The sequence below is a fragment of the Garra rufa genome, chromosome 9, assembly GCF_049309525.1.
Source record: "Garra rufa chromosome 9, GarRuf1.0, whole genome shotgun sequence".
Lineage (NCBI taxonomy): Eukaryota > Metazoa > Chordata > Actinopteri > Cypriniformes > Cyprinidae > Garra > Garra rufa.
Genome location: NC_133369.1, coordinates 5141865 through 5163451, shown reverse-complemented (window position 1 = coordinate 5163451; position 21587 = coordinate 5141865). Strand labels below are relative to the sequence as shown.

At 32.6% G+C, this 21587-nt stretch overlaps 2 protein-coding genes across 2 annotated transcripts in view; both read left to right on the top strand.

The window, feature by feature from the left end:
* The first annotated feature begins 7246 nt into the window (after nucleotides 1–7246).
* LOC141342813 (electron transfer flavoprotein subunit beta-like) lies at nucleotides 7247–17632 on the top strand. Its single transcript, XM_073847367.1, has 7 exons — nucleotides 7247–7340; nucleotides 10013–10171; nucleotides 11747–11905; nucleotides 13100–13162; nucleotides 13391–13549; nucleotides 15091–15303; nucleotides 17145–17632. The coding sequence occupies exons 1-6, from the start codon at nucleotides 7287–7289 to the stop codon at nucleotides 15259–15261; spliced, it is 765 nt and encodes a 254-aa protein (XP_073703468.1). The 5' UTR covers nucleotides 7247–7286; the 3' UTR covers nucleotides 15262–15303; nucleotides 17145–17632.
* LOC141342507 (V-set and immunoglobulin domain-containing protein 10-like) overlaps nucleotides 15265–21587 on the top strand; it is a 21327-nt gene continuing 15004 nt past the window's right edge. Inside the window, exon 1 of the mRNA XM_073846967.1 lies at nucleotides 15265–15303. Within this exon, the coding sequence (XP_073703068.1) occupies nucleotides 15265–15303 (39 nt within the window). The remainder of the gene's footprint in view (nucleotides 15304–21587) is intronic.

Sequence of the window (21587 nt, the reverse complement as noted above, 5' to 3'; positions counted from 1 at the left end):
CAGAAATAACTTGCATATTAAAATATATTTGAATATAATAATATTTCACAATAAAAAAGTGAAATCATAATTATTTCAAACCTTTGGCCAGTAATGTACCACTTGCCACTCTTAAATTGTAAAAAAGTATTACAACAAGAGAATACCAATCACATTCGGTTCCAAATACAACAAACACATATCCAAATAGGATGTGGTTATGATACTTCAGCTGAAATTTGTGAATAACGTAATGAGATTAAAGTATCACTACACCCCTAGAGAAAAGTGATCATTAAAAACAAGAGCTTCTGTTGTGTTTTCTCAAACACAGAACCTGATTTGTAGAGAAAACCGCTATAATTCCCTAGCAAGTGTTCATGGGAAATTTCCAGCGTCTCCTGACTGAATTCTGCATTCATCCATCATTCCTGAAATGCAGAGAGCTGTGCCTGATCTAATTTAAAGGTCGAGAATGACACAGTTGTTCGATGTCAGAATACGTATTTAAAAATGCCCCTTAATAGCACCCCCGCACCAATCATCTGTCATGTGACACGCCGCCTGACTGACATGTGACACAGGCCTGGTGCCAATCCCAGCCAGAGATTAGAATCACATGACTGCGAAATTAATGGGTGAAACTCAAGAAAACATTTCCCAGTCATACCTCACCACACTAAATAAAAAAGATATGCAGGTCAAAGACGAAAAAGGGTTTAAGCATAAAAACAAAAAAAGTGTAATACTACTTTAAATGGTTGTTGTTTTTCCAAAAAAATCTGAAAAAGTTTTCTGTTTCATTTAATTGCATTTTGTTTTTCTGAGCAAAAAATAAATATCATACATCTTTCCCTAATTTACAGAAGACACCCACTAAAATGTTATTCAGTATAACAATCTTGTCAGGCATATTTACAACAAAAATTAAGTTATGACATATTAAAAGACGAATTTCACCCCAAATACTATTTTTAAAATTTGCCACTATCCTAGGTTTTGCCCATTTGTGAGAAATAATTTGTTAATTTAAAGCACAATAAAATGTAATATGCTCCCTTATTCTTTTATATATTTTAATATGTACAAGTCAGAATAAGCATGTTTTTTTTACATAAATATCGTTTTACACTGAATGACAATGTAACATTATTTAAAACTAATTTTGACATTTTATTCTCCAGAAACTTATTTGAAACCTTAAAAGTAGACACTTTACATTTACATTTAATGTGCTTTCTAATGTAATTTCTTTTGACGTGGACATCTTAACATCTTTGACCCATGCATAAAGAAAATAAATCCTATTTATAGGAGCATTAATATGTTTTCTTGCATTTTATTCATTGCATTTTCTCTGGATGTTTTACTTTTCGGTTTTTTAATTCCAATTATTCTAAATAATGATTCTCACTAGATTACAGTAAAATATTGTTTATTGTTATTTTAAATCAGCATAATTTCAAGACACTTTTTTTACGTTAATGAAAAAAATATATATATTTTTTTTTTATCTTACATTTCTTTATGTGAAAAATATTTTGGAGGATTTTATGGTAAGATCACACAGCTTCTTGATAGACTTTGGCTTAAACATCTTACAATCTTCCTCTCAAAAATTTTGACTCTAATAAAGGATTTATCTATGATGACACTAAAAAGAAACTCATCTGTCCACCAATATTTTTGTGTGAAAGTGATAAATATTGTCGTCCACATAAGCTAAAGGATGAGGAACATTGGCAGCGACACCTGCATCAAGAAAACAATACAGTGAATGGGTAATATATAACATGTGTCTTAAAAAAAGACATAAAGATAGACATTAAAATGCAAGGTTATGAGTAATACTTTTTTAAGTAATGCAAAAGTCTCTTAGTTAATATGACATATGTGACCCTGGACCACAAAACCAGTCTTAAGTAGCACGGGTATACTTGTAACAATAGGCAAAAATACATTGTATGGGTCAAAATTATTAATTTTTCTTTTATGCCAAAAATCATTAGGATATTAAGTAAAGATCATGTTCCATGAAGACATTTTGTACATTTTCTACCATAAATATATCAAAACTGAATTTTTTATTAGTAATATGCATTTCTAAGATCTTCATTTGAACAACCTCAAATGTGAATTTCTCAATATTTTGAATTTTGTGCACCCTCTGATTACAGATTTGCAAATCGTTGTATCTGGGCCAAATATTATCCTATCATAACAAACCATACATCAATGGGAAACGTATTAATTCAGCCTTTCAAAAAGAAAAGACCCTTATGGTCATATATAATGTGCATAATAAAGAACCAGCAGTGTTTAAAATACGTTTTAGATAAATTACAGAATTAAGGAAGAAAATCAGTTGCAAAAAGCATCATGTGATGAACAGGACTTACTGACAGACATACCTTCAGCTATTTGTACAACTTTCTTTTCTTGATATTTGTGACTGCAGATAAACTTCTTGTTCCTGTGACACATAAAACTTTTTAACAATCACTTTTGTTTCACTTTTTAGCAGATGTTGGTTTCTAAAATATACAAAACAATTTAGATGACCAGTATGTATCCCAAATTGCAGAAACTGCACAATGCATCAACAATAATTGCATTATTAATTTTAATAGTATTAATTGTATTCAATCACTGCCTTCATAAACATAAAGTGCATGGCATTACCTGCATGCATGGCACACTTCCCATGAATTTCTACTGTAATTTGCATTGTATGAGCCCTGAGATGCTGTAAATGTAATGCATTACCTGACTGAAGTGTGTGAGCTGAACTCCAGCTGATCCATCAGTGCTCTGACTCTCTCACAGCTGATCATGGGAACAAACACTCCAGTCACGTGAGGATCTTCTTCTTCATGTGAGATGAGGTTTAATGGTAGACCAGCTCATGCTGCATTACTGCCACCAACTGAACTGGAGAATATAAATCATTATATTTAAAAATAATAATAATAATAATTCATAATAAATATTATAATGAATTATTTAATATTTATACATTTTAGGGTTAAAAATAGAGTTAAAAATCCCTCCAAACCAATAATAAAATAAAAATACTCTTATAATAAACAGGCAGATACATATATACACTACCAGTTAAACATTTTGGAACAGTAACATTTTTAAAGTACTGCACTCTATTTGAATATATTTTAAAATGTAATTTATTCCTGTGATCAAAGCTACATTTTCAGCATCATTTTTCCAGGCTTCAGTGTCACATGATCCTTCATCCTTTTTTTTTTTATTATTATTATAAATATTTAAAACTGTTTGACATTTTTTCAATATTCTTAGCTGAATAGTAAGATCCAAAGATCAGCATTTATCTGAAATAAAAAGCTTTTGTAACATTATTCACTATACCATCGAAGAGCTTGGAGTCAGTATTTTCTTTTTCTTTCTTTTTTTTTTTTTTTTGGAAAGAGATTATAGAAATAATTACTTTTGTTGAGTAAGGATGCTTTAAATTGATCAAAAGTGATGATAAAGACATTTATAATGTTATAAAAGATTTCTATTTCAGATAAATGCTGTTCTTTTAAACCTTCTATTCATCAAAGGGACCTGAAAAAATTCTACTCAGCTGTTTTCAACATAATAATAATAATAATAATACATGTTTTTTGAGCAGCAAATCAGAATATCAGAATGATTTCTGAAGGATTATTTGACTGGAGTACTAATGCTAAAAATTCAGCTTTGAAATCACAAGAAAAAATTAAATTGTAATCATAATTGTAGTGATACTTTATTATTTGATGAATATTAAGATGAAACAAAAAGCTTTTGTAACGTTATACACTATACCATTCAAGAGCTTGGAGTCAGTTTTTTTTTTGGGAAAAAAATAATAGAAATTAATACTTTTATTTAGTAAGGATGCTTTAAATTGCTCAAAAGTGATGATAAAGACATTTATAATGTTACAAAAGATTATTATTTCAGATAAATGCTGTTCTTCTGAACCTTCTATTCATCAAAGAGACCTGAAAAATTCTACTCAACTGTTCTCAACAACAACAACAACAACAACAACATAATAATAATAATAAAAATAATAATAATAATAATAATAATAATAAATGTTTTTGAACAGAAAACCTGAATATTAGAATGATTTCTGAAGGATCATGTGACTAAAGTAATGATGCTAAAATTCAGCTTTGAATTAATTACAGGAATAAATTACAGAGAGCTGTGTTACAGTTATTTTAAATAGTAAAAATATTTATAATTTTATTTTATTTTTTGTTGTTGTTGTTGTTGTACTGCTTTGTAAAAGCAGGCTTGGTGACCAGGGGCCTGTTTCAATAAGGAGGTTCAACCAACTCTGAGTTTAAACTTGAACTCTGAATTGACTTACCCTGAGATGGGAAACTCTGAGTTTTTGGTTTCAGAAAAGCTGAACTAAGTTAGTTCAATCCACTCTGAGTTGGTTTACTCTGAGTTTAATGCTTGCACCATGACTATGAAAAGCCCTGATCAATGGAGCTCCGAAATTATGATTCACCATGGCAACAGCTCCCGCCAAAAAGACCTCTGCATACATCGAGCCAATGCTTAACTTTAATTCTTAATAATTATTAAGAATATAATAATTTAATTATTAATAATTAGAATATCAAAGGTAAAAACTGGCAGAATGGTAAGTTACTGAACTATTAATTTTCATGGTATCCCACAGGCAAAAAATAAATAAATAAAATAAAATAAAAAATAATAAGAAGAATGAAACAGCTAAACATGAAGTATAAAAACATAATTCAACCAGGTAAAGCTTTAAGCATAAAGGGTTCATGAGTGTAGGCTACATGATTTTACTAATATTTGACATTAAAATATAATTCTGGGTCTATTTCAATTTGCAGCAGCTTTTTCCACATAGTCTAATGCTCTTTTCACATAATTAAATGTTCTCTAATCCAAACAGATGCATTTCTTAATTAGAGTAATGAAATGAACATTTGACGCCTACTCAGCCAACAGCAAGAAGGCTCAGATGAAGAGGAGATGGAAGTACTGGAAGAATATTAAAATCCAACATGAAAAAGAATAAAAGTTGCATTTGTGCATTTAGGAAAAAAAGATGGCTGTGGTGGTGGTTATATATATATATACTATATAAAAAATAATAATCTTATGTATGAAAGGACATGCCGTTTTTGTCACTTTGACAGTGTCTGCATTATGAAAATATGTGCAATAAATCAATGCACCTAAAAAATGCTTTTCTTACTAAGTGTTATTGTCTTGTTGTTTCCAATTTTAAAAAAATGTAAAGATTCTTAAATCAAGATGCATTTCTAAGAAAAATGTCTTTCTTTTTTCTGTCAAAAAGGTTTTTGAGGAATTCCAAGATTTTTCTCCATATTTCGATGGGAGCCAACAGGCCAAATTTCAGTTTCAATGCAGCTTCAAAGGACTCTACATGATCCCAGCCAAGGAATAAGGGTCACTGGAAACTTGTAAAGCCCTTGAAAAGCTGTATGAAAGCTGTATTGAAACTGAAATTTGAACCTTCTACCCATTAGCTCTCATTGAAGTCCACTATATGGAGAAAAAATAGAATGTTTTCCTCAAAAACTTTAATTTCTTTTTGACTTGCAGAAAGAAAGACATGCACATCTTGGATTACATGGGGGTGAGTGAATTATCTGGAAATATTTTCTCTGGAAGTGAAGTTGTCTTAAGTGGAATATATATTTAATTAAACATTCTGACTGTTCCATGTTCTTCATCATCAAAGTATTTTAAATGTAATTGTGCTATATATAATATATATTATATTCTTAACAACAACAAAAAAAAAATGTAGCTAAAAATGTAAAATGTAAATTTTATATGGCATTTGTGCAGACTTTGTATTTTGTCTTTTAAATAAAACTCTTCATTTTTCACCTTGAGCATGCTTTGACACTTTATTGAAGGTTTTTTTGATTGTAATGATTTGTAAAATAACAGTGTTTCTCTGTAGAACATTTAGTGCTTTCACTGTAATAATCTAGGTAAAATCTGTCAAATAAGGGTTTTACACTGTAAAAAAATGGTCAAACGACTGGCAGCTATGGCTGCCAAACAAAAACCATAGAATTAAAGTAATACAGTATATCCTAATTGAAACAAGGAAAAATCTGTAAAATAACGTTTTTTTTCCCTGTAAAACCTTTAATGAAAATCTCTGTAAAATTACTGTTTTTGCACTTTATTTCAATTTTTTTTATTTATTTTACAGTGTACATAAGGTGTTTATTTAATCTTTTAAAAAAAATTCTTATTTTGCATATTATCTGCCAATTGGGTAAGAAAAATAATCTTGTTTCCATTTGCATTAAGATTATTTTTCTTATTTTAAATAAAATGCACTAAATTTACATTCCAAAACACTCACTAAGAAAAGCATTTTTGGAGCATAAATGAATGAATGATGTATTTAAACATCACTTACACTTTAAAAAGGGGGAGGAGACCGAAAGAAACTCTGGGTTTACAGAAGAAAACTTGCTCCTGACCAGGTTTGGTTCACAGAGTAAGTTACCAAGGTAACTGACTCTGAGTATAAGTTACCTCTCTTTCAGAAACAGGCTTGACTTACCCTGCTTTCTCAGGTTTGATAAACCTCCCATTCTGAAACAGAAAACCCAGAGTTTCCCTTATTTCAGGGTTGACATACTCAGAGTTTTCACTTAACCTCCTTTCTGAAACGGGCCCCAGAAGTGACTTATTTAAAAAAAATAAAAAATAAATAAAAATCCTACTGACCAAAAACTTCCGACTAATAGTGCAATTTACAGAAATCTTCATTGTGTAAAATGTATTTTAACCCAAGACTTCTCTTAATTTTACATACAACTGGAGTTTTTCATTGTGACCAGCAGATGTCCTTAACGTGCTGTTTCGAGCGCTTCAGTAAATTATTGTTATACGTTACCGATTATATTCGATTGATTCGACGTCTCAGAAACTTCATTTCTCTCATCACGTGTTAAAATAACTTAACTGAATTATAATTAGCTCTAGATATGTTGTCAGCCCTGGGTTTAGTCACAACAGCCACACGACCTTTAACCTACTTATAAAGGAACGAATTTTAAGCCCGTTTCTGTCAGAGCACTGTAGCCCAAGAGCTGGAGTACTGATTGGCCACTGCTCGGTTTTTGATTGACAGCTCGCTCATCTAAGCAATTCTATTGGCTCACAGAACGGGCGTGCTTTAAAGCCCGCCCTAATCGGTGTCACTCCGAAACCGCTCCGGTGATCCGACAGAGGCAGACCGAGGAAGAGTCACGATGAGCGGCCGAGTTCTGGTCGGAGTTAAACGGGTCATTGACTATGCTGTCAAGGTATATAACTGATAATCTTTCAGTTAACACATAGAAATGTTTTTAATTGTGAATAAACACGGAGTTGCATTATTTTAGATAGTAAAGAGCTGACTTTAGGCCAGCTGTTCTGCTGAATGAGGTTAGGCATGTAAACATGGTTGTTTGATGAAGGTCAGTGTTGTTATTAATGTTGTTTTAATTCAAAAACATCAAAACTCTTTACAGTTCTGGCCTTCCAGTCTTAATAATAAGCTGTATTCTACTTCACCTGTGCAGTTGTGGTTTTATAAACATGCATATGAATGTGAGTCGTTCTGCAGTTGTGTAACATAATGCATTTGATAATGTCAAACGAAATTTAAAGTGATCTTTTAAAGATATAGCAGGATTTTCTGCACATTTATATTTATATAAGTTTACATTAGTAATATTCCTTGTGGGTCAACATTAATGAACATTTTAAATGTAATTGCATATGAGCATTTTGGTAACACTTTACAATAAGGTTCATTAGTTAAACATTAGTTAACGTATTAACTAACATGAACTAACCATGATCAATACATTTGTTACTGTATTTATTAATCTTTATTAACATTAGTTAACGGAAATACAGTTGTTCATTGTTTGTTCATGTTAGTTCACACTGCATTAACTAATGTTAACAAAATTGTAATAATGTATTAGTAAATGTTGAAATTAACATTAACACAGATTAATAAATGCTGTATAAGTGCAGTTCATTATTAGTTCATGTTAACTAATGTGGTTAACTAATGTTAACTAATGAACCTTATTGTAAAGTGTTATCAGCATTTTATATGGGCATGAATGCATTTTCAGAATTATATTTATTATTTGAGAAAATTGCATGCTGACATCTGTCAGATGTATTAAAATTATGGCAAGCAGGAACAGCACTTACAAATGTCATGGTTGAGACAGTACATTTATATTGTTTTTTAAAGTCTTTTCTGCTTACCAAGCCTGCATTTCTTTTATCCAAAGGACAGCAAAAGTTTAAATGTATTTATAAAATGTAAAATGTATTTACTCTTACTTTATTTAAATTAAATACTTAATTTAAAATAACTGTTTTGTATTTAAATATATTTTAAAATGTAATTTATTCCTGTGATTTCAAATCTGAATTTTTAGCATCATTACTTCAGTCCTGTGATTCTTCAGAAATCATTGTAATATTCTGATTTGCTGCTCCAAAAATATTTTTTTATTATCATTATGTTGAAAACAGCTGAGTAGAATTTTTTCCGGTTTCTTTGATGATCAGAAAAACAGCATTTATCTAAAATAGAAATCTTTTGTAACATTATAAATGTATTTATCATCACAAAAGCTTTGTATTTAATATAAATACTGATCTTACTAATTATCAAAGAATTGTCAAAAAAACAAAAAACAGTGAAATTTTATAATATTTTTACTATTTTAAAAAAATTCTAAAAAAGCTTTTGAATGATATAGTGTATAATGTTACAAAAGCGCTTTATTTCAGATATATATTCATATGCTATTTATCAAAGATTAATTTAAAAATAAAAAATAAAACAGTTTTAAATGCTGATAATATTAATAAAAAATGTTTATTAAACAGCAAATCACCATATTAGAATGATTTCTAAAGGATCATGAAGACTGGAGCTGATACTGAAAATGTAACTTTGATCACAGGAATCAATTACAGTTTAAAATATATTCAAATAGAAAGCAGTTCTTTTAAATTGTAAAAACATTTCAATATTTTTGTTTTTGCTGTACTTTGGTTAAAACAAATGCAGGCCTGGTGAGCAGAAGAGACATTAAAAATCTTACTGTTCAAAAACTTACGACTGGTAATGAATATTAAAAACTTTATAAGTGCAGATCTTTAACCTTATTTATCATTATTTGACCAAACTGCCTTTATGTAACTTAAAAAACTGAAGTAAAAAAGCTTATATAACTAAAATAAATGTAAATATTAATTATAACGTCATATACGTCACAGTTTTAAAGCATTTTATTTTCTATGAGATTGAATTGCACTGCGTTTTATCATCTAAAATGAATGAATTTGATCTGAATATTTACTTATCGGTTTGATCTTTAATCTTTGGTTTGCTGCTCTGCTGTTTTGGCCGGTTACAGTGTTGTAATGTATTGATTTTCTGGTCATATTGATCAGGCTGGCGATCAATACAATGTCAAATATCCCAAATCTGTCTTTAAGATCTTTTAAATCAGGTCTTACCAGATTCCAGTGAGCTGGATATGTTTATTGCACTTGTGCTTTTGTGATTTGAGGTCCTGAAACCTCTGATCTGGTTCAGTTAGGATCCAGAAAGTAACCTTTATGCATATTGATCGGTGAGTATGCTGAGCTCTTGAGTTACAGACAGATCAGTCTTTGTTGTCTGCATGCCATGGGTTTTGAAATGGCCTTCGTGGTATCATAATCAGCCTGTGTCCTCCATGCCACCCTTGGCATAGTATGTGCACAGGTCATCTGAGGTTAAACATGTCGCCTCTTACTTAAATACGAGAGGCTGTGAATGTTTTGGACAACCTTCAGTTCAGCCTAGTGAAAGTCACAGCCCAGTCCTAACAATACATGTACAGCTGAAGATATTTATTGAAGTAAAAGGTTAGCAAAGAATGCATTTTCAGCACTGTGTCTCTATCCACTTCAGATCCGAGTCAAGCCTGACCACACAGGAGTGGTTACAGATGGCGTCAAGCATTCGATGAACCCCTTCTGTGAGATCGCAGTGGAGGAGGCCGTCAAACTCAAGGAGAAGAAGCTTATTAAGGAGGTTGTTGCCGTCAGCTGTGGTCCTCAGCAGGTTCAGGTAAGAAGACATACTTAAGTTTGCTGATGCTTCTGTTAAAAGAACACTCCACTTTTTTTGGAAATAGGCTCATTCTCCAACTCCCCCCGAGTTAATTAGTTGATTTTTTTACCGTTTTGAAATCCATTCAGCCGTTCTCCTGTTCTGGCGATATCACTTTTAGCATAGCTTAGCATAGATCATTGAATCCTATTAGACCAATAGCATCGCCGTAATATGGACGAAGCAGGCGGAGTATTATCAGAAATGAGTTCCCAGCTAGTTTAGCATTTGCACATGTGCTGCGTGGTATTACTGCTCCTGCTTCGTCCATATTACGGCAGCAAACTTCCTTGACTATTACGCTGGAATGAGAGTGTAGTTCCTAATCTTATCAGCCTAGAAACTCGCAGCTTTGCATTTCCACCGGTCTTAGTACACAATATAACTACAGAAGAGTCAAGTTTTAAATACAACAAATATGGAAACTCGTTGGTCATTTTTGAACGTGATGCTATTGGTCTAATAGGATTCAATGATCTATGCTAAGCTCTGCTAAAAGTGATATCGCCAGAACAGGAGAACGGCTGAATGGATTTCAAAACGGTAAAACTCAACTTATTAACTCGGGGGGAGTTGGAGAATGAGCCTATTTCCAAAAAAAGTGGAGTGCTCCTTTAAACTGCTTGCTGTTTTCAGAAAAATTCCTTCAGGCCTCACAGATTCTTTAGTTTTTCAGCATTTTTGTGTATTTGAACCCTTTCTAACAATGACTGTATGATTTTAAGATCCATCTTTTCACAATGAGGAAAACTGAGGGACTCATATGCAACTATTACAGAAGGTTCAAACACTCACTGATGCTTCAGAAGGAAACACAATGCATTAAGCATCTGGGGGTGAAAACTTTTGGAATTTGAGGATCAGGGTAAATTTAACTTGTTTTGTCTTCTGGGGAAGATGTAAGTATCTATAAGGACAGTACTAAATGGAAAAAAAAAAAGATATTTAGGCAAAATAAGAAAAATGCACAAATCTTTATTCGGTTCAAAAGTTTTCACCCCCCGGTTTAATGCATAGTTTTTCCTTCTGGAGCATCAGTGAGCATTTGAACCTTCTGTAATAGTTGCATAGTCCCTCAGTTGTCCTCAGTGTGAAAAGATGGATCTCAAAAGCAGACAGTTATTGTTGGAAAGGGTTAAAGCAGAGTTTTTCTGAAGAACAGCTGGCAGTTTGACTGTTTAGGACAAACAAGGGACTTATGAGCAACTATCACTAAACATAAAAAACACAGCTGTGGATCATTCAGGTAACAACACAATATTAAGAATCAAGTGTATGTAAACTTTAGAACAGGGTCATTTTATAAATTATTTTCTCTTGTGGACCATATGTAAACCTCTTTAATGTGAAATGTCTTATTCAGGCCTGTACTAAATAAACAATAACATGCATTTTGTATAATTCCCACTTATTTCGGTCAAATAATTGACATTTTGCAGATTCTGCAAGGTGTGTGTAAACCTTTGACTTCAACTGTGTAATAAATCACAAATAATCATTAATGTCATCCTTACATTAATATCTATATTGTAGGAGACGATCCGGACGGCTCTGGCTATGGGTGCGGACCGCGGCATACATGTGGAAGTGTCCGGAAAAGACTACGAGACGCTTGGTCCCCTGCAGGTCTCAAAGATTTTGGCTGCTCTCGCTAAAAAAGAGCAAGCTGATCTGATCATTCTGGGTAAACAGGTAGCTGATGGTTCATCATATTAACAAATTACTCAGTATTCATCAATAGGCCTATGTCTCACTTCCTGCTTCCGGAACGCGGAGTAGGGTAATAGAACTTCCGGTCATTGCTAGTAACGCTACTGCAACGATAACAACAATGGCAGCAGTTGTTCTTGAAGTGTACCAGGTTGCTTTACGACGAAACACTACGCAAGTCTTGGGTGAGATTAATAAAGAGAGATGAGGGGCCTTCTTTTAATATTCTCCGGGGCAGCACTTTCGTTTGCAGTTTGCATTTCAACAAAGAGAGCATCTACGTCTCGCAAAGTGGTCGGAAGAAACTTAAAATACTACACCAACCCGGTTTCCCTGGAATAACTGGGGGGACGATCAGCCCCATCTATGTATTCCCACCAATGATTGTAAATAAAACAAAATTCGATTAATTAAAAAGGATGTTTTATCTGACACATGTATTACACTTATCTCTGCTATATAAATACACTTCACTATGACATTCAATAATATCACGTTAAGCGTTTTCTCCCTCATAGAAGCCCATTATAAGGAAACAGCTTAACGTGGTTTAACGTACCTCAACAGCGATCAGGAAAGACCGAACTTCTGTTAAATTTTACTTATAATAAATACTTGCTACTGTCAAAAGAACGAGCTCTTATTCAGCATACAAAGTGATCGCCCCCCATAGAAGTCCATTATAACAAACCATGTTATGCTTTTTCCTTAATGGAGTTATATGGGGATAAAACGCTTAACGTGATATTATTCACTTTATATGCTGAATGATATTTCATTCGTTTGACAGCAGGAAGTATTTATTATAACTGAAATTTAACAGAAGTTTCTTTTCCCTAGTCGTTGTTAAGATACGTTAAACCACGTTACGCTGTTTCCTTATAACGGGCTTCTATGAGGGAGAAAACGCTTAACGTGATATTATTCACTTTACCTGTCGAATAAGGACTCGTTCTTTAGATAGTAGTTAGTGTTTGTTCCAAGTAAGGTTTGACAGAAATGTGGGGTTTCCTGGTAGTTTTTTACGTACATTAAGCCACGTTAAGCGTTTTAGAACGTCCCTAAAAAGCTAACCGGAAGTGCCGTCACCCCACTCAGAGACGTTCTTCGATATTCAATTGTTGCGTGACATAGGCCTATGGGTTTCATGATATCACGGTACTGTTTCTCATCTAGGCCATAGATGATGACTGCAATCAAACTGGACAGATGACAGCAGCGTTGCTGGACTGGCCGCAGGTCAGTCATCATCTTCCCATCATTATATTGAGTGACATTTGATAATAAAAGCATTGCTGTTACCGTGGATTTTAACAGTCTAGCATTTCTTGCATGGGCAGATGTTGTCAAAATGGAGTCTAAACTGATGTTTTCTCTACCTGTTATGTCACTACTTTTTCTGGACTGAGTTAGAGATAGTGACTTCCAAATTTTTATTAATGGATTATTAATTTTTGATTTCTTTAGGGAACCTTTGCATCTGAGGTGACCTTAGATGCAGACAAGATAAAGGTGGTGAGAGAAGTTGATGGAGGTTTGGAGACCATTATGATCAAATTGCCAGCCGTGTTGACCGCTGACCTCCGTCTCAACACTCCTAGATACGCCACACTGCCCAACATCATGGTACAATAATGCTGCAACACTGCAAATCCGCAGGCAATACAGTACTTTTTTTGCACTAGTGGCTCCAAGTTCATGAGTTTGATTTCCATAGAATGCCTGAAGTGATCAAATGCATAGCTTTAATACAGTATGAGTTGCTTTAGATGAAAAAAACAAGTCAAACGCAGGTATAAAAATATATACAGTACAGACCAAAAGTTTGGTCTGTACTTTATATTTTTCTGTTTATTAAAGTTTTTACTCTACATTTGTGCAGTTTTCAGTGGGTTAGTGATATTTTTTTAAATATATATAAATTAATAAATATTTTTTAAATGGGTTTTTCTACAAAAACTGCTTTTTTATGTAAAATTCACTTTATAAAAGACCCATATTTCTAACTTTAATTCATGGGGATAACATGGATAATTTAGTGTAAGATTTTTGCCCATCTTTTGGAAAATCCAGTTTTAAAAGTAAAAAAAAAAAACTTTTACCAGTAGGTGGCTGCAGAGCTCCACTATTTGCTATTTGACCACATGAAAGATATTTTTCACAAGTTTTTTCAGTTGAATTCATATCTACAGTACAGACCAAAAGTTTGTAAAAAATTTAGTTTTTTTCTTAATGTTTTCAAAAGACATCTCTTATGCTCACTAAGGTTGCATTTATTTGATTGAAATTACGGTAAAAATAGCAATATTGTAGAATATTATTGCCATTCAAAATGGCTGTTTTCTAATTGAATATATAGTAAAATATAATTTATTTCTGTGATGCAAAGCTGAATTTTCAGCATCATTACTCTTCATTGTTACATGATCCTTAAGAAATCATATACAGATTTGCTGCTCAAAAAACATTTCTTATAATTATCAATAACAATTTTTGCTTCATATTTTTGTGGAAACTGAAACACTACTATTCAAACGTTTGCAGTAAGACTTTTTCTTTTAAATAAATAATTTTATTTAGCAAGGATATATTGAAACGATCAAACGTGGCAGTAAAGACATGTATAAGTTACAAAAAATTCTACTTTAAATAAATGCTGTTGAACATTCTTATCATAGAGTCCTGTAAACATGTTTCCAAAAAAAATATTAAACAACTGTTTTCTACAGTGGTAGTAATAATAAAAAGAACCAAAATTAATAAATGACTACCAATAAAAATGGAAATTGAGCTTAATCAGCATATTAGAATGACTTCTGAAGAATCATGTCACACTGAAGACTGGAGTAATGATGCTGAAATCTCAGATTTGCATCACATGAATAAACAGCATTTGGAATTGAAATAATATTTTAAAATATTACTGATTTTGCTGTATTTTTGATCTAAGAACCAATGAATGTTTAATACATTAGAAAATGTAATTATTCAAACCTTTCACTGCAAGTTGAGTTTAATGAATTTTTTTAATGTTCTAATAAAAAACTACAATTGATGTCCTATGAAATAAAGTGCGTCTAGCATAAGTGGACAGTGGAGAACAAAGCATGCTTCAAAGCTGCAGAATAAGACATGTTTAAGCATTAATATTTTTTGTGCCTTCATAGAAAGCAAAGAAAAAGAAGATTGCAAATCTGAAGCCTGCAGATCTGGGAGTGGATATTAGCTCACGGTTGGAGGTGCTGAAGGTGGATGAACCTCCTCAGAGACTAGCTGGAGTCAAAGTGGAGACAGTCGATGATCTAGTGGGAAAACTGAAAGAGGCTGGAAGAATATAGAGGATGCAGATGCAGGAGGAGCAGTGCAGACTCACACTGAAGGTAAGAATATCATGATTGTTAAATGCATCTTGTTTCTCTAATTATTAATTAATCATTTAACTGATACATGCACTGCTGCTCAAATTAGGGATCATTTTCATGTTTTTTAAAAGAGACTTTTCTGCTCATCAAGGCTGCATTTGTTTGATTAAAAATACAGAAAGTGTAATATTGTGAAATGTTAATGCAATTTAAAATGGTGGTTTTCTATTTTAATATACTTTAAAATATAATCATTTCCTGTGATGCAAATCTGAATTTTCAGCATCATTACTCCAGTCTTCAGTGTCACATGATCCTTCAGAAATCATTCTAATATTACGATGTATAATTAGTGTTGGGAACAGTTGTGTTGTTTAATATGTGATACTTTTTTCAAGATTATTTGATAAAATGTTTAAAACTAAAAAAACTTAAAAACTTTTGTAACACTAAACACAAAGTTTGGGGTCACTACAATTTTTTTCTCTCTCTCTTTGAAAGAAATTAATTCCTTTTATTCAACAAGGATGTGTTAAATTGACAAAAAGTGATAGTAAAGACTTATTTGTTAGAAAAGACTTCTATTTGTTTATATTAAGCAGCACAACTGTTTGCAACATTGATAATAAAAGTAATAAATCAGTATATTAGAATGATTTCTGAAGGATCATGTGACACTGAAGACTGGAGTAATGGCTGATGAAAATTAGCTTTGCATCACAGAAAAAGTATATTTTAAAGTATATTGAAATAAAAAAAAACTTATTTTGAATTGCAATAATATATTTCGTAATATTACTTTTTACTCATAATTTTTGATCAAATAAATGGAACTTTGATGAGCATAAGATACTTTTTTTTTTTTTTTTTTTTTTTAAACATTAAAGTGTTTATACTGTATAATTTGGAAAAAAAAATCATTATTTTGGGAAAAACTAAAGTTTTATTCATATTTTGTTGTTTTGATTTATTGATATTTTAAACTTGGCTATATTATATGTGACCCTGGACCACAAAACCAGTCATAAGGTTAAATTTGACAAAACTGAGATGTATACATCATATGGAAACAATAAATAAGCTTTCTATTGATGTATGGTTTGTTAGGATAGGACAATATTTGGCTGAGATACATCTATTTGAAAATCTGGAATCTGAGGGTGCAAAAAAATCAAAATACTGAGAAAATCACCTTTAAAGTTGTCCAAATTAAGTTCTAAACAATGCATATTACTAATCAAAAATTACATTGATATATTTATAGTAGGACTTTTACAAAAAATCTTCATGGAACATGATCTTTACTTAATTTCCTAATGATTTTTAGCATAAAAGAAAAATCAATAAATTTGACCCATACAATGTATTTTTGGCTATTGCTACAAATATACCCCAGCGACTTAAGACTGGTTTTGTGGTCCAGGGTCACATAAATTTTGTCAGAAACCTTCAACATTTCTCATATTATCACAGTTTATTCAATATAGTTTAGAAAATGGTAATAAAATCTTGATAATGTCATAACTTTGAAATAAAGGTATGTAACAAAACATAGTTGGGTCAAAGTGTCAAATCAAATTTTTAGTCTCAAATGTTTATAAATTTAACTGGTGGTTTTAAAATTTGACTTTGTTTTTCTATCCTCAATTACATAAATGAAGGTGTCCTGCTCCCACTAGCAAAAAATATCAAAAATTATATCTGATGTCTGAATAAATTTTGCTTTGAATGTATATTTAATAAGTTATAGATTAGGTAATTTTTTGTTGTTGTTGCAAATCAGCAGTATTTTTTTATTTATTTAAGATGCAGGGCTGTGTAATTAAAATATTTTTCTGTCTCGTTTTTTTTTTTCCTAGGTCTTTTATCACTGGTGCTGGAGTGAAATTCGAGGCCAGTAAAGTCTGGTTTGGCCCATCACAAATCCAGACCAGACCCATGTAGATCATGTAGTGCCTGCTCCTGTGTGTTTTGTGACTCTGTTATCTTCATTATGGATGCTGAGAGACACTGATCCATCAACACCCATCCGTTCCAACAAAGCCTCATCAGTTTTTCAGTGCATTTACATCAATTTTGTAGGGAACACTTTTGAATGCACTAATAAGCCATTACGTTTGTTTCAGTGACACGTTCACTCAAAATCAGAACTGAACAGACCTTTTCTGTGATTCCTGTCATTTATTAATGTAGTTTAGTTTAATATTGTTTAAAGTTTTAACAGGACAGTGTCTCTCAGCATAACGAGAGAGTAAATCACTTACCACAAGCGCCTCTGAATGCGTCCTGATTGTAAAATATCATTCGATGACAATAAAGAGTTGTCTTTTTCATATGCATATCATAATTTATTGTAAGCCTCATTCATTTTTTAAAACAGATTTTATGATTTATACAATGGCTTTGTATTGATTTTTTTTTATTCTTAAATGAGTAGTTCACGTTCAGAACAAACATTTGCAGATAATTTACTTCCCCCTTGTCATTCAAAATGTTCATGTCTTTCTTTTTTCAGTCAATAAGAAATTGTGTTTCCATGAGGAAAACATTTCAGGATTTCTCTCCATATAATGAACTTCAATGGTGCCCCCATGTATGAACTTCCAAAATGCAGTTTAAAGGCAGCTTCAAAGGGCTCTAAATGATCCCAGCCGAGGAGGAAGGGTCTTATCTAGTGAAACGATCGGTCATTTTTTAAACAAACTGACAGTTTATATACTTTTTAACCTCAAACGCTTGTCTATGTCTGTGTGAACTGTTTTTTTTTTTTTTTTTTTTTTTCCTGGTTCAAGACAGTTAGGGTATGTTGAAAAACTGAAAAAAGTGAAGCTGTAAAGAAGATCAAACACCCTTTACAAAAAAGGTGAAACTGCAATTTAGGGTGATTTTTGAAGTTGAAGAAGAAAACGAGAGAGGAGTTTTTCGACATACCCTAACTGTATTGACCTGGATCACACAGACTACGCATGCAGAGACAAAACTAGACCAGCATTTGAGGTTAAAAAGTATATAAATTGCCAATTTGTTTAGAAAATGACAGATTCTTTCATTAGACTGGAACATCTTGGATGAAAAGGGGGTAAGTACATTATCTGCATATTTTTGTTCTGGAAGTGAACTACTCCTTTAATGTTTGTTTTTCCACTCTTAAAGGAGTAATTCACTTCCAGAACAAAAATATGCAGATTACATACTTGCCCTCTTGTCATCCAAGATGTTCATGACTTTCTTTCTTTAGTGGTACAGAAATAGTTTTTTGAGGAAAACATTTCAGGATTTCTCTATAAAGTGGACTTCTATGGTGCCCTGAGTTTGAACTTCCAAAATGCAGTTTAAATGCAGCTTCAAGGGGCTCCAAATGATCCCAGCCGAGGAATAAGGGTCTTATCTAGTGAAACTATCGGGTGTTTTTTAAAAAAAAAGTACAATGTGTATACTCTTTAACCTCAGACGCTCATCTTGCCCTAGCTCTGCATAAACTGTATTCCGGTTCAAGACAGTTAGGGTATATCAAAAAATCCTCGAACTCCAAATGTTCTTTCTCGTCCTAAATCACTGTTTTACCTTTTTTTTTTTTGTTAAGGGCGTTTGACCTTCTTTGCATGTTCACTTTGTAAACATTGGGTTGGTACTTCTGCAGCGATGTAGGATGATTTTGAAATTGAAGGAGAAAAAGAGATGGGAGTTTTTTGACATACCCTAACTGTCTTAAACCAGAATACACAGAGTTAAAGCAGAGCTGGACAAGATGAGCGTTTGAGTTAAAAAGTATATAAATTGTCAATTTGTTTAGAAAATGACTGATCGTTTCGCTAGATAAGACCCTTATTCCTCGGCTGGGATCGTTTAGAGCCATTTGAAGCTGCTTTTAAACTGCATTTTGAAAGTTCAAACTCGGGGGCACCATTGAAGTCCACTATATGGAGATAATTCCTGAGATGTTTTCCTCAAGAAACATAATTTCTTTACGACTGAAGAAAAGTCATGAACATCTTGGATGACAAAGGGGTGAGTTTTTGTTTTGGAAGTGAACTAATCCTTTAATGTTTGTTTTTCCACTCTTAAAGGAGTAGTTCACACCAGAACAAAACTTTACAGATGACATACTCACCCCCTTGTCATCCAAGGTTCATGACTTTCTTTCTTCAGTTGTAAAGAAATTATGTTTTTTGAGGAAAACATTTCAGGATTTCTCTCCATAGTGGACATCTATGGTGCCCCCGAGTTTAAACTTCCAAAATGCAGCTTAAAAGTGCTTTAAACAATCCCAAGGAAGAAGGGTATTATCTAGTGAAACTATTGGGTGTTTTCTAAAAAAAAATTACAATATAGATATTTTTTAACCACAGCACTTGTCTTGCCTAGCTCTGCATGAACTGTAATCTGGTTCAAGACAGTTAGGGTATGTCAAAAAAACTCCCATCTCATTTTCTCCTCCTACTTCAAAATGACCCTACATCGCTGTTTTACCTTTTTTTGTAAAGGGTGTTTGATCTTTTTTGCATGTTCTCTTTGTAAACACTGGGTTGATACTTCTGCAGCGATGTAGGACTATTTTGAAATTAGAGGAGAAAATGAGATGGGAGTTTTTTTTTTTTTTTTTTTTTTTTTTTTATTGTTTGCCCACAGAAACAAATAACATTAACAATATTTATCACATCATATTTTCATGTTACAGAATGTTCAAAACTAAGAAGTAAAAAAATAATGGAGAAGAGCAAAGAAAAAACAAATGATAAAAAAAAAGGGTCACACTGTTTCAAGGCAGTCCTTAAATAAAGAATTAAAGAGAAGAAAAATTAAAGGAAAATAAAAGATTGTTCTATATACACATCAAGAGAGCTTTTTTATGTATTCCCAAAGGGGAGACCATATCAGCCAGAATTTGTCAGATTTTTGATGTTTGTCATAAGTGAGCTTTTCAAGTGGCAACCACGTGGCAATCTGTGATATCCACATTTTGAAAGATGGAGCCTGTGATGCAGACCAAAGTAACAATATGCATTTTTTTGCTAAATATACCAGGACAATAAATAACTGTATTGCATCTTTTTGAAACAAACTGTTCACATTAAGATTCAATAAATACAAAGCTGGGCTCATATCAAAGTTTAGTTCAAAAAGATCTTTCATTACCCTGTGTATTTTTTTCCAATATGGCAAAACTGTGTCACAGTACCAAAAACAATGCATGAATGTACCTTTATCTTTTTTACATTTGAAACACAGGCCTGTGGCATTGATAAACATCTTCTTAATACGCATCGGTGTAAGATATATCCTATTAAAAAATTTAAAGTTGAGCTCATGGATCCCAAGAGAACTGCAATTGGGGTACATATTATCACATACAATAGCCCAGTCATTCTCTTCAATGGCTTGACCAATATCTTTCTCCCAAACACTCTTCAGTCCCGACAAGGCAGAGGTGCAATTACTAGACAAAATATTATATGCCCTTGATATTAATCCCTTTAAACAAGTTGGATTCAGTAAAAGGTCTTCAATCTCTGTTGTTTTGGTTCTCAACTCTTCTTTGTCTATCTTTGGTTTTAAAAAATGCCGCAGTTGAAGATATTTATAGAAATTGGAATTTGGAACTTTATATGAGATGGGAGTTTTTTGACATACCCTTACTGTCTTAAACCAGAATACACAGTGTTAACTCAGAGCTAGACAAGACGAGCGTTTGAGGTAAGTACATAAATTGTCAATTTGTCTAGAAAATGACTGATTGTTTCACTAGATAAGACCCTTATTCCTCAGCTGGGATCATTTAGAGCCATTTGAAGCTGCATTTTAACTGCATTTTGGAAGTTCAAACTCAGGGAGGGTTTTCCTCAAGAAACATAATTTCCTTATGACTGAAGAAAGAAAGACATGGACATCTTAAATGACAAGTGGGTGAGTACAATATCTGTACTTTTTTGTTCTGGAAGTGAAAAGCTGCAGTGTTAATGTTAAAGATTTGAGCTTGTCTAACCTGTTGTGTAAAAACATGATTTGAAAACACACAGAGATGTCCTGTGCCACCCTTCTGGTTTACTGATAAACAAAGGCAGTGCTGGGAACCATGTGGGCTCTGCTGAATGAAGACTTCAGGTAATCTCACAGTGGGTCTCTTCTCTTCTTTATCTCTCATCTCGCTCCTCTCTCAGTGTCTGATTACTCTTCAAAAGCATTCTGAAGACAGTTTATATAATCTGCCAGCACTGAATGAGGAGAACTGGATTTAATAATGGTCGAATAATAGCTAGGATTGATCGGAAAATCACCATACTGTGTATAAAAACATTTTAATC

Coding starts and splice junctions, on each gene's coding strand:
- LOC141342813 (XM_073847367.1), top strand. CDS start 7,287: ATGAGCGGCCGAGTTCTGGTCGGAGTTAAACGGGTCATTGACTATGCT. Junction 7,341..10,012: donor TCATTGACTATGCTGTCAAG/GTATATAACTGA, acceptor TATCCACTTCAG/ATCCGAGTCAAGCCTGACCA. Junction 13,163..13,390: donor CGTTGCTGGACTGGCCGCAG/GTCAGTCATCAT, acceptor TGATTTCTTTAG/GGAACCTTTGCATCTGAGGT.